This window comes from Ictalurus punctatus, chromosome 27, assembly GCF_001660625.3.
Source record: "Ictalurus punctatus breed USDA103 chromosome 27, Coco_2.0, whole genome shotgun sequence".
Classification (NCBI taxonomy): domain Eukaryota; kingdom Metazoa; phylum Chordata; class Actinopteri; order Siluriformes; family Ictaluridae; genus Ictalurus; species Ictalurus punctatus.
Window position 1 is genome coordinate 19278721 of NC_030442.2, and position 13780 is coordinate 19292500.

Below are 13780 nucleotides of genomic sequence, written 5' to 3' on the forward strand. Positions count from 1 at the left end.
CATGTTTGTGGAAGTGTGTCATGGCACGAACAAAGGAGATTTCTGAAAAAAGATTTGTTGAAGCTCATCAGGCTGGAAAAGATCTCAAAAACATCTGCAAAAAGTTTGGATTCCACCCATCCACAGTCAGACAGATTGTGTCCAAATGGAGGAAATTCAACACCATCGTTCCCCTCCCCAGGAGTGGAGACCAGTAAAGTTCACTCCAAGAGCAAGACGTGTAATAGTCCACGGGGTCACAGAGGAACTCAAGGGAACTTCTAAGCAACTAGTTCATGTGGTTTAGGGCATTAAGTTTTATGCTGTGAGGTTTAGTATGTGTGGTTTAAGACACGTGGTTTAGGATTTAGGGCGTGCGGTTTAGGGCATGTGGATTAGCTTGTAAAGTTTAGGTTGTGTGGTTTAGGGCGTGAGGTTTAGGGCGTGGTGAGGTTTAGGGCGTGAGGTTTAGGGCGTGTGGTTTAGGGCATGAGGTTTAGGGCGTGAGGTTTAGGGCGTGAGGTTTAGGGCGTGTGGTTTAAGGCGTGTGGATTAGGGCGTGTGGTTTAGAGCGTGTGGATTAGGGTGTGTGGTTTTGGGCATGTGGATTAGGTTGGGAGGTTTAGTGTGTGTGGTTTAGGGTGTGAGGTTTAGGGTGTGTGTTTTAGGGCATGTGGATTAGGGTGTGTGGTTTAGGGTGTGTGGTTTAGGGCGTGAGGTTTAGGTTGTGTGGTTTAGGGTGTGTGGTTTAGGGTGTGTGGTTTAGTGCGTGTGGTTTAGTGCGTGTGGTTTAGGGTGTGTGGTTTAGGGTGTGTGGTTTAGGGCGTGTGGTTTAGTGCGTGTGGTTTAGTGCGTGTGGTTTAGGGTGTGTGGTTTAGGGTGTGAGGTTTAGGGCGTGTGGTTTAGGGCGTGTGGTTTAGGGCGTGTATTTTAGGGTGTGTGGTTTAGGGCGTGAGGTTTAGGTTGTGTGGTTTAGGTTGTGTGGTTTAGGGTGTGTGGTTTAGGGTGTGAGGTTTAGGGTGTGTGGTTTAGGGTGTGTGGTTTAGGGTGTGAGGTTTAGGGTGTGTGGTTTAGTGCGTGTGGTTTAGTGCGTGTGGTTTAGGGTGTGTGGTATAGGGTGTGTGTTTTAGGGCATGTGGTTTATCGTGTGAGGTTTAGGGTGTGGGGTTTAGAGCATGTGGATTAGGGTGTGTGGTTTAGGGCATGTGGTAATTTAGGATGCAGCCCTCTTGTTTCTCAGTGACTGGTGTATGTGGTAATGACGGTTATGGATGCTGATGATTTGGATCAGACAGACTCGGCGTGTCAGTGTGATCGCTGTGCTGATGATTATGTGATTTGGAACAATGGTTTTATTTCCTGAGGTTTATTTTCCATCAGCCATCTAAATTACTGCAGTAACGCTTCACTTCCTGGATTAGAAAAGCTCGACAAAATCACAATTATGCAGGTGAGTTTACTGCGAGCACTAAAACCCTCAAACGCTCTTATTATCCTGAAAATCATAAACGGCTCCTGGGGAAAAATACAGATACATTCTTTATTTATCCTAAAAATAAAAACTCATCTGTCAGTTACTGAAGTGTGTTCATCTCTCCTGTTCACCACCACATCTTCACTCTGATTTACTGTTGCATCATCACTGGAACTCTGGAGAAGTCTGCTAACTCACAAACCTGCAGTCAAACACACACACACACACACACACACACACACACACACACACACACAGATACACACACACACACAGACACAGGCACACACACACACACACATACACACAGACACACACACACACGGACACACACAGACACACACACACACACACACACACAGACAGACACACACATACACACAGATACACAGACACACACACACACACAGACACACACACACACGCACACACACAGACACACACACACACACACAGAGACAGACACACACAGACACACAAACACACACACAAACACACACACAGACACACACACACACATACACACACACTCACACACGGACACACACACAGACAGACACAGACACACACACACACACACGCACAGACACACACACACGCACACACACAGACACACACAGACACACAGACACACACGCACACACACACACACACACGCACACGCACACACAGACACAGACAGACAGACACACACACACACACACTCTGAGGTTTTTATTATTTATTAATATTGCTGGAACAATTTCTGCCTATTAAGAATTACGACTCTTGCACTGTTCCTGCTGTAACCATAACAACACTGTTCCACTGAGTCCTCATCAGAACTTAAATCAGATTTATTGTTATTAATAATAATAAAAATGTAGTTTATTTCCCAACATTTAGTGGAACTGCAGCGAGGAGGAATCTGATTTGATTATGTTTGGCTTTGGAGGCAGAAATAAAGAAAAGGAAACATAATGAATAAAATTGTGAGCGGTGAATTTAAGAAATATTCTCACTGAATGATCTCAGATTCACCCGGAAGCTCCGGATACTCGCCATGGGGTTTATATTTCACGTGCTTAATACACACATGCATGTAACACAACACACACGTGCATGTAACACAACACACATTGTACAACACACTGCACAACATCACACAACCACACTGCGCAACACACATGTGCATGTAACACAACACACACTGTACAACACACTGCACAACACACACGTGCGTTTAACACAACACACACTGCACAACACACTACACAACACACACTGACGGAGTTTTACCATCCATCCATCTTCTACCGCTTACTCCTTTTCAGGGTCACAGGGAACCTGGAGTCTATCCCAGGGAGCATGGGGCACAAGGCGGGGTACACCCTGGACAGGGTGCCAGTCCATCACAGGGCACACAATCACACACACACACACACTCACAGACTACGGACACTTTAGACACGCCAATCAGACTACCATGCATGTCTTTGGACTGGAGGAGGAAACCGGAGTACCCGGAGGAAACCCCCGCAGCACGGGGAGAACATGCAAACTCCACACACACTTGGCCCCGGCGGGACTCAAACCCCCGACCCTGGAGGTGTGAGGCGAACGTGCTAACCACATGCTAACCACCGTGCACCCCTGAGTTTTACCACGCCGATGAATTTATTTATAACATCTCATACACGTGCAGCTAAGAATGCTTTACACAAACCAAAGAACATAAGGGTGAAATAAAAGAAATAAATGATAAAAGTGTTAGGGTCAAAGGCAGAGTAAAACTGTGAATGTTTTTAGTTTGGACTTAAAGATGGTCAGATTTGGAGTTTGTCTGAGATTTGTGCAGTATAGAAATGAAACGCTGCCGGATCACACCAGGTTCCAACTAATCAACGCTCAAAATATCATCTGAGATAATTCATTAGATAAACGAGGATGAAAGATAAATGAGAAAAAGCAGACGTGATCAGCGCTAGCATCGCAGTTCGAACATGAAGACTTCACACTGAGACGATTCTGAGGTTGTTGAAATAATAATAAGTCTTTATTGGTCACACATACATTACAGCACAGTGAAATTCTTTTCTTTGCATACCCCAGCATGTCAGGAAGTTGGGGTCAGAGCGCAGGGTCAGCCATGATACAGCGCCCCCTGGAGCAGAGAAGGTTAAGGGTCTCGCTCAAGGGCACAACAGTGGCAGCTCGACAGTGCTTGGGCTCGAAAACCTGACCTTCCGATCAGTAACCCAGAGCCTTAAACACCAAGCCACCACTGCCCTGCTAAAGCAAATGAAGTGTTTAAAGAGTTCATTACTCAGAGGAGGCAGAGCATTATGGAGGAGCCACTGTGACAAAACAACATCTCAATGACCAGATCCGTGTTTATTAACAGGCAGAATTCAGAACTGAGACTAAAACATGGTCTAATATTTACACCAGGAGACCAGAGTTCAAGAACGTGGAATAGTCAGTGCATGTGTATTTCATTTCAAAAACATCACACCAGCTAGAACACGACCTGCAGCCTGGATCTGTCGCTGGTAATGCGTCACTGATGAGGTGTTATGATGTTCTTCGATGTTCTCCACAGTGACGATGCTGATTACAGACTTTATAACAGAACAAATTGAGCTTCGGGTTCCTCGGGAAGGAGTACAACACAGGAGTAGAGCAACATGCACAGAAAGGTATTTATAATCTATATGGGCAAAAGTTTGTGGACACATGATCTTCACACCTATATGTATGTCTGGACAATTTTGCTCTGTGTCCTGATTAAAAAGGAACTCTGCTTTTATTAACATTCAAATGTAAATAATGTGAATCACACGTAAGCTGATCACAGATTTGACGAGTAGGACCTGCTGTGTATGCTGCTGAAAGAAACAGAGATGATACTGAGAGAAGAAGCAAACCTTAGAGTTCTGTCTGATTGATGACATTTTCAGGACATTTTTTAAGGAACATTTTGGGCTGAATGGCTCCTTTATGACCTTCAGCTCAGATTGGATTCTGTCTTGTGAAGCTCTAAAGATGCGAATAAAAATTCTGTTGTTAAATGAATGAGTGTAAATGTGTTGTGGGCCTGAGAGACCGAGCTAGAGTCGAGTGGTGTGATGTGGACGTGTGATGGATTGTCGGTCGTTGTGTCTCTATTTGCGATTATTTGCAGATCATTTCATGGGAAGTGACTGTGGGTGCTGAAGGTCAGAGCAGTGAATCTGATTGATGTCAGAGAAGGAAAGGCAGGTCACGCTCTGGCTTTTAGAGCACATCCCACGTCCATCAGCACCAGTGTGTGTGTGTGTGTTTGTGTGTGTGTGTGTGTGTGTGTGTGTGTGTGTGTGTGTGTGTGTAAGTGTGGTCAATATTTGCCACTTATCTTCATGAAAACCACCTCCAGATCTTCAGCATCACACTGACATGTCCTGACTTTCTGTTTTTCCTCCTCCTGACGTGTTCACTGTTCAATAGAGCTCTCTATGTAGGGTTTAAAAGCAATCATTTCAGAGAGGATGCACTGCAGTATGTAGGGAATATAGAACAGTAATCCAAATCTGTATCTGTAGTGTACTACAGTGCCTAGTGCACTATACACAGTCCCGAAATAATCTTTTATGTATAGCACACTTATATATGAACTAGGGGTCTGCACTAAATAGGGAGTAGGGAGCTGAATTATGCCCTATGCACATTACTTTTATATATAAAACCTAAAAGCTACTTTTATATTATATAGGGCACAGAGAATCAAAAATGTGTCCATGTGCAAGTCAACTAGTGCACTTAATAGTATATAATATACAGTATATAATTAATAATGTTTTTACACAGTATGAGCTGTGATGATGTGGGAAATACAGTATATATATATATATATATATATATATATATATATATATATATATATATATATATATATATATATATATATATATATATATATCCCTAGTCTACATACAGCATACTGCACTATATAGGTATACAGTTTGTACAGCATGTGGAGAACATGGACCTCAAACTCCATATTGGATATATATAGTGCACTATATAGGGAGCATGGAGCTACATCACAAATGGGTACATACAGGACTTTTAGTGCCCTATGTCACTCACTCACTCATTCACTCACTCATTCACTCACTCATTCACTCACTCATTCACTCACTCATTCACTCACTCATTCATTCACTCACTCATTCATTCACTCATTCATTCACTCACTCATTCACTCACTCATTCACTCATTCACTCTGTCACTCACTCATCCATTCATTCACTCACTCATTCACTCACTCATTCATTCATTCACTCACTCATTCACTCATTCATTCACTCTGTCACTCACTCATCCATTCATTCACTCACTCATTCACTCACTCATGCATTCATTCGCTCACTCTGTCACTCACTCATCCATTCATTCACTCACTCATTCACTCACTCATTCATTCATTCACTCACTCATTCACTCATTCATTCACTCACTCATTCATTCATTCATTCACTCATTCACTCATTCATTCACTCTGTCACTCACTCATCCATTCATTCACTCACTCATTCACTCACTCATGCATTCATTCGCTCACTCTGTCACTCACTCATCCATTCATTCACTCACTCATTCACTCACTCATTCATTCATTCACTCACTCATTCACTCATTCATTCACTCTGTCACTCACTCATCCATTCATTCACTCACTCATTCACTCACTCATGCATTCATTCGCTCACTCTGTCACTCACTCATCCATTCATTCACTCACTCATTCACTCACTCATTCACTCATTCACTCATTCATTCACTCATTCATTCACTCACTCATTCATTCACTCATTCACTCACTCATTCACTCTGTCACTCACTCATCCATTCATTCACTCACTCATTCACTCACTCATTCATTCACTCACTCATTGATTCACTCATTCATTCACTCATTCATTCACTCATTCATTCATTCACTCACTCATTCACTCACTCATTCACTCACTCATTCACTCACTCATTCACTCACTCACTCATTCATTCATTCATTCATTCATTCACTCACTCATTCACTCATTCACTCATTCATTCACTCTGTCACTCACTCATCCATTCATTCACTCACTCATTAATTCACTCATTCATTCACTCACTCATTCACTCACTCATTCATTCACTCACTCATTCATTCACTCATTCATTCACTCATTCATTCATTCACTCACTCATTTACTCACTCATTCACTCACTCACTCACTTTATCCTGATCAGGATTGCTGTGTATCCGATCCGAAGATCGCAGGACACCACCCTACATAGTGCACTAAAATAAATCCATAACAATTACAGAACATTATCAAGCTATCTTCCCATTTATCTCTCTGTCTGTTCATATAAAATAAATTCAGTTTGTGTAAACATGTGTGTGTCTGTGTGTGTGTGTGTGTCTGTGTGTGTGTGTGTGTCTGTGTTGGTGTGTGTGTGTGTGTGTGTGTGGGGGGGGGGGTGTTAGTTAAATATCTCTGTTGCAGCCTCATTACAGTCATTTCTATAATAAATGGAGATTATTGATTATTATCTTAAGGGGATTAGTAGGTGACATTTTGTAGCTGAAAATCTGCAATCAAAGCAAATTCTCACACAGAAAACCTTTCTGAGCTTGTAATTGATGGATCGCTGTTAAAACTGTATTATATTCTAATTTGTCAGGATTAAACAGCATAGACAGATGACCATGTTCTGTATTAATCCCCCTGAATAACTCGTGTTCAGCTGATGTGAATGCTTTGATATTAATATAAAATGAAGATGAATTTATAAAGAGAAGCACAGCTGTAGACATGAATCTGTGAAACTGTATGATATGAGGCTTAGATTAGTTTCCAGATGTTTGAGCAACACACATTACTGATTTATTAATAAACTGCAGGGATTTAAACACAGTGAACAGACTGGATTAATTTAAATGATACATTTTAATAATAAACATTCAAACCTGAGGGGCAAAAAAAAAACATAACTGGACATAATTTTATTGTTGTTATTTTAACTTCTGGTAAAAATGTAGACACAGTGGACTGAATATAAAAGATTAAAAGTTGACTCAAGACTCAAGTAAATATTGCAGATAATATCCATGTAACATTTATTTCTGAATGATGTATTTGACTTAAAATGAGTAGTTTGTATTTAATAGCAATTAAGTTGAATTTAGAATTTAGAGGGAAGAATTGAGTAGAATGTAGAAGCAATGAGAAGCTTGGGTTATGTGTGAACTTTAAAAAGCCTGTGGCACTTTTCTGTTTGGAAATGGTGCAGCTCTCATGTTTCTGGTAGCTTCCCGGCTCAGACTGATCTCAGAACACAACCTCAACCCACCTCAACCTCTTTTCACCATTTCACCCATATGAAGATCTGGAGCAAACATTTCACACCAGATCAGCAGCTGAACTCAAACCAAGATCAGAGAAGACCAGAGAAAAGCACAGTGCCACTGCTCTATGAATGGAACAGCTATGAAGTTCAGCACAGAACAGTGGACTTGTGAAAGGCATGGGTAATAACACACACCTGGTCCATGTTGACAGGATTGCATGTCCTGCAAATGTTTCAGGAGCACTTTCATGCTGTGAATGTTCTGTTCTACTGCGTCCCAAAGTTGATCTAGTGGATTCAGATCCGGTGACTGGGAAGGGCACTGAAGAACTGATCTCATCGTCATGCTCGTCATGAAACCAGTCTGAGACGACGTTTTGCTTTGTGACATGGTGCATTATCATGCTGGGAGTAGCCATTAGAAGATGATAACTGTGGCCATGAAGGGATGCACCTGGTTGACATCAATACTCATATACGCTGTGGCATTAAAGCCATGATTGATTGGTATTTATGGCCCAAAGTGTTTGAAGAAAACATTCCCCACACCATCACACCACCTCCACCAGCCTGGACTGTTGACACAAGGCAGGTTCGGTCCATGGATTCATGCTCTTGGTGTCAGATTCTGACTCGACCGTCTGTGTTCTTCAGCAGGAACCGAGATTCATCAGACCAGGCGACGTTTCTCCAGCCTTCAATTGTCCAGTGTTGGTGAGCCTGTGCCCACTGCAGCCTCAGCTTCCTGTTCTTGGCTGACAGAAGAGGAACCTGATGTGGTCTTCTGCTGTTGTAAACCCATCAGCCTCAAGGTTCGACGTGTTGTGCATTCTGAGATGCTTTTCTGCTCACCACAATTGTACAGAGTGGTTATCTGAGATACTGTAGCCTTTCTGTCAGCTCCAGCCAGTCTGACCATCTCCTCCGACCTCTCTCATTATATGCTTCTCTCATACCAACACATCCTCTTCTCAACAGCAGAAAGACCAACTGTACAAAACTGCTTAAACACTGTGTGTAAGAGTATTAAAAGGGCGAGTGGACACAGAGTGGAGAACCCATCTGTCTGGTTCTCCATCTCAGTGCTTCTCCTGAAGGATGTTGTACAAGAGTCCTCAGCTGAAGTGTCTGGAGACTTGCAGTGGTGAGAGCTTCACTCTGCAATGCTGAATAACGTTCACTGTTTGTGTGGGTTACGGACCCTCTGTCTAACCCACTGCACAGAATTATCAGCAGCTTTGGCTTGTCTATTCCCAGAGAAATGTTTATACCGGGATGCAAATATTCCTGCTCTCACTGGGGGCGTTGTACAGTCATATTTATTTTAGTTGGACAGGTAAAGGTAGTCATTAAAAGAAAGGGAATGTGTGCAAACAAGAGTTTGTTTTCTATAATGGATGATATTTTTTGTTTTTACTGGAGATGTGTAATACAACTCAATTTTTCTCTTTGTTCTTCAAAAAATATAGGTACAATAAGTCCTTCTTTTAATTTATCCAACATCGAATTCAATAAAGAACACATAAAAAGTAAAAAAAACAATCTCTCTCTCACTCCCTCTCCCCCCCGCTCCCTCTCTAACTCTCCCTCTCTCACCTCCCCTCGCTGTCTCACTCTCTCTCTCTCACTCTCTCTCCCTCCCTCTCTCTCACTCTCTCTCACTCTCTCTCACACTCTCTTCCTCCCTCTCTCTCACTCTCTCTCACTCTCTCTCTCCCTCTCCCCCTCTGTCCCTCTCTCTCTATCCTTCTCTTCCCCCCTCCCCCCTGCGGCCTGATGAGATGCCAGTGATTATGACTCCATTCCACAGATCTTTAATCAATAGGTTAAAAATAAAACTCTAATATGAATGCAGCATGTAGACTTCATTACATCACAAAGAATTAATTTTATTGACCTCATCATGCCTGAACACCCATTACTAATAACAGAAATACAGAGGAGAGGAAATGATCTGAATATTATCTACAAATATAACAAAGAGAGAGCGAATTATAAATAATAACAATAATAAAATAAAATAAACAATAAGTCCATGTTAAACAGAACTCTGGCTGTATTTTATTAGAGACACTGAGGTGAGACTGAACTGTTCATTCCTCTACACTTCAACAAGATAAAAAAATATCTAATTTTCTTTCTTTTTTCTCCCTTTATGTTACTGTTAAATCTCCAACCTGAGTTTCCACATCAACAGTAACACCATAGAAATTAAACGACTTTCGTTTGTGGGAATTTAAAGAAAATGAAAATGTGAGTCTGTACAGCAAACCGGTTCTGGGGCTCTGAACAAGCACATGGGAAGAGGGAGAGAGAGGGAGAGAGAGAGACAGACAGGGAGAGAGGGAGAGAGAGAGAGTGAGAGAGAGAGAGTGAGAGAGAGAGAGTGAGAGAGAGAGGGAGAGAGAGTGTGAGAGAGAGAGGGAGAGAGGGAGAGAGAGAGTGAGAGTGAGAGAGAGAGGGAGAGAGAGTGTGAGAGAGAGAGGGAGAGAGAGAGTGAGAGAGAGAGAGAGAGGGAGGGAGAAAGAGTGAGAGAGAGTGAGAGAGAGGGACAGGGGGAAGGAGGAAAGAATAGATTTGAAGTGTTGGACTGAGATGAATGACGATCTGCCAGCACAGCACACAAACACACAGGTGAGAATAATGGATGTAAATGTCATCTCCTTTCCTCTCAGCCCTCTCCTGATAATCACCTGTGTGATTCATGATTTTACCGAAATAGAACAAAAGAAATGAAAGAAAATGTGTGAAAAAAGGAAACTGTTCGAGGGTTAGACACAGATATGGAAGAATGTGGACGGCTGAGTAGGTTTAATCACGAAAATAAAAATGACATAGCTGAAGGCTAATAGAAATATGACAGAAGTGGAGGAAAGCTCCAGCAGATTAACAACACACGGACTCGTAACTAATTCACTGATTTTCTGTACGAGAAAAAAATTAATGATCAAATAAAAAATAAAATAACAGATTTAAGTTTATAGTCCTAGTTTATACTTCATCCTGAGTGGATCTCTTCAGACTCCTTATTTATCAGCTGAGGGGTCTTCACTGCAAGTTTTAAAGCTTTATGATTGGTCTGAACTAGCGAGTCCCTCCGATCACTGAACTAGTGAGTCCCTCTAAGTGTGAACGAGTGTGTGGTGTTTTACATTAATGTACTCAACACTACTAACACTTCATCATAACCATTCATTTTATAGGCCAGTTACTGCAGGAACCTTCATATATGGTTAGATCTTCAGTGAAGAAGCTTAGATTTGATTTGATTAAAACCCATATAAACCACATTAAAACTCTGAATAACAGAAGTAGAAGAAATATTACATCAAGATAACAAAGCCTCTGTAACTGAATGCTGATTTATTATTACAGCGGGTGAAATAAGTATTGAACGCATCAACTTTTATTTCAGTAAATATATTTCCAATGAGGTTACTCACATGAAATTTTCACCAGACTTCAGTATTAACTCAAGAAATCTGGAAATATAAAGAATTCACAACATTAAAGTCCATAAATAAAGTTATGTGTAATTGTAACGACATGGGACTGGAGGCAGAAGCAGTCGCAGATCAGCGTCTTTATTTGAAACACAGCAGACAAAACACAGGAAACGCGGTCTAAACTGGACAAGGTTAACTGGGTTAAACATGGAACTTAAAGTCTAGGCATGGAATGAGAACAAACATGGAAATAAAACCGCTAACATGCTAAACATATTCGCTACTACGCTACCATATATGAATAATACTGCGCGAAGTGCACAGCAACACAAGGGGTTTAAATAACCAACATAATCAGAATAAAATACAGACACCTGGAGTAAATTAAGACACACCCTCGAACATCAACCAATGCTTAAACAGGGAGAGAATCAAAACAAACAAAGGCACGTGTCCATATACAAGAGTCTCGTGCACGCGCGCTCTCTGAAGCCACGGCGCAGTGCCATCTGCAGGCGAGGGCGTAACAGTAATAAAGTGGAATGACACAGGAAAAAAGTATTGAACACGCTAAGAAAAAGCAAGGTAAGGCAAATCCGTAAGTAGTTAGAAAGTAATGATACCCTCTATCTGTGCAAATTAATATCAGCTGGGTTAGTAAATTGATGGTCTATAAAAAGGCTTTTCGTTACCAAGGTGTCACACAAGAAACATCTCATGATGGGTAAAAGCAAAGAGCTTTCCCAAGACCTTCGCAACCTTATTGTTGTGAAACATATTGATGGAATCAGATACAGATGTATTTCTAAACTCTATTTCTGAATCCTCCAGTAAGCACCATTGGGTCCGTTATCCACAAGTGGAAGCAACATCACTCTGTCATCAACTGGCCACGCACAGGAGCTCCTCACAAGATTTCTGACCAGGGAGTCAGAAGAATAGCCCAAGAGCCATGGACCATTCGGACAGAGCTCCAGAAACACTTGGAGGCAGCAGGTGCCATCGTCACAGAGAAAACAATAGGCAATGCACTCCACTGCTCACGCTCACGCTGCTCACGCTGCCCACAAGACCTCAATATTAAAGAAAAGGCATGTCGAAGCTCGTTTAAAGTTTGCTACAACTCATTTGGACGAGCCTATGAAATACTGGGAGAGTGTAGTCTGATCAGACGAGGGTAAAATTAACTTTTGGCCTGTGATACTACACACCATGTTTGGAGAAGAAATAGCACTGCACATCACCCTACAAACACTACACCAACAGTGAAGTTTGGAGGTGAAGCATCATGCTGTGGGGCTGTTTTTCATCACATGGTACTGGCAGACTTCATATAACTGAAGGAACGATGAATGGAGCCCTTTACCGGATTCTTGAGAAGAATCTGCTTCCATCCACCAGGATGATGAAGATGAGACGTGGGTGGACTTCCAGCAGGACAACAATCCAAAGCATACAGCAAAGGAAACTCTCAATTGTTTTCGGAGAAAAAAAATCAAGGTGTTAGAATGACCCAGTCAATCACCTGACTCGAATCCAACTGAACAAGATTTAAAGACAAAATGTTTAGAAGAACGGATCAAAATCACACCTGAATACTGCGAAACATTAATTTCTTCATACAGGAAGAATCTTGAAGCGTCATTACAAACAAAAGCTTCTCCACTAAGTATTAAATACATTTCAGTTAGCGTGTTCAATACTTTTTTCCCGTGTCATTCCTCTTTATTACACATAACTTCATTTATGGACTTTAATGTTGTGAATTCTTTATATTTCCAGATTTCTTGAGTTAATACTGATATCTGCTGAAAATTTCATGTGAATAACCTCACTGGAAATATATTTACTGAAAAAAATGTTGACGTGTTCAATACTTATTTCTCCTGCAGTGTAATATGGAACAGAATATAGAAGCAAATACATAGTGAAGTCAGTGTGAGAAATGCAGTGTGCACACAAACATGTGTAGATTACGCTGTGTGAAATTACAGCCCACAGGTTCACTCACCAAACTGCATGCACAGGTTTCTGATGTATTATCAGGCTGTGAGGTGTGACACACACACACACACACACACACACACACACACACACACACACACACACACACACACACACACACAGCACTATCTGGAATAAGAATGCGGATACTGAGACTAATAGCAGCTCAGAGGTTTGTGGATTTTTCCTGAACACTATTAAAGTGAAAGTGAAATAACAGGACGTTCTCTTCAGGCTGCAGAGATACAGAGTGAGGTTAGTGATGCCTTCCAAAGAAACTGAGACTTTTTCCTCTGTGTCAATCGATAAAGCATTTTGTTTGTTGAGATGTGAGATGTGAAAGAGCATCTCGGCGTGGAGAAATGAAATTTTCCACTAATCAGTCCGTACAGGCGTGAAGAGAAAGAAGAATGAAAACTTTATTGCACTGCTTCTAAACAGATACACAATTCCTCCACAATAACTTCATATCAGTAAAAACTTTCCATTAATAATAATCAGTGATCAAATATACCA

The 13780-nt window shown here is 41.5% G+C and overlaps 1 protein-coding gene across 1 annotated transcript in view; it reads left to right on the forward strand.

Moving 5' to 3' along the window:
• Positions 1–1423: 1423 nt before the first annotated feature.
• LOC128629254 (uncharacterized) overlaps positions 1424–13780 on the forward strand; it is a 13774-nt gene continuing 1417 nt past the window's right edge. Inside the window, exon 1 of the mRNA XM_053676463.1 lies at positions 1424–1429. Coding sequence (XP_053532438.1) covers positions 1424–1429 — 6 coding nt within the window. The remainder of the gene's footprint in view (positions 1430–13780) is intronic.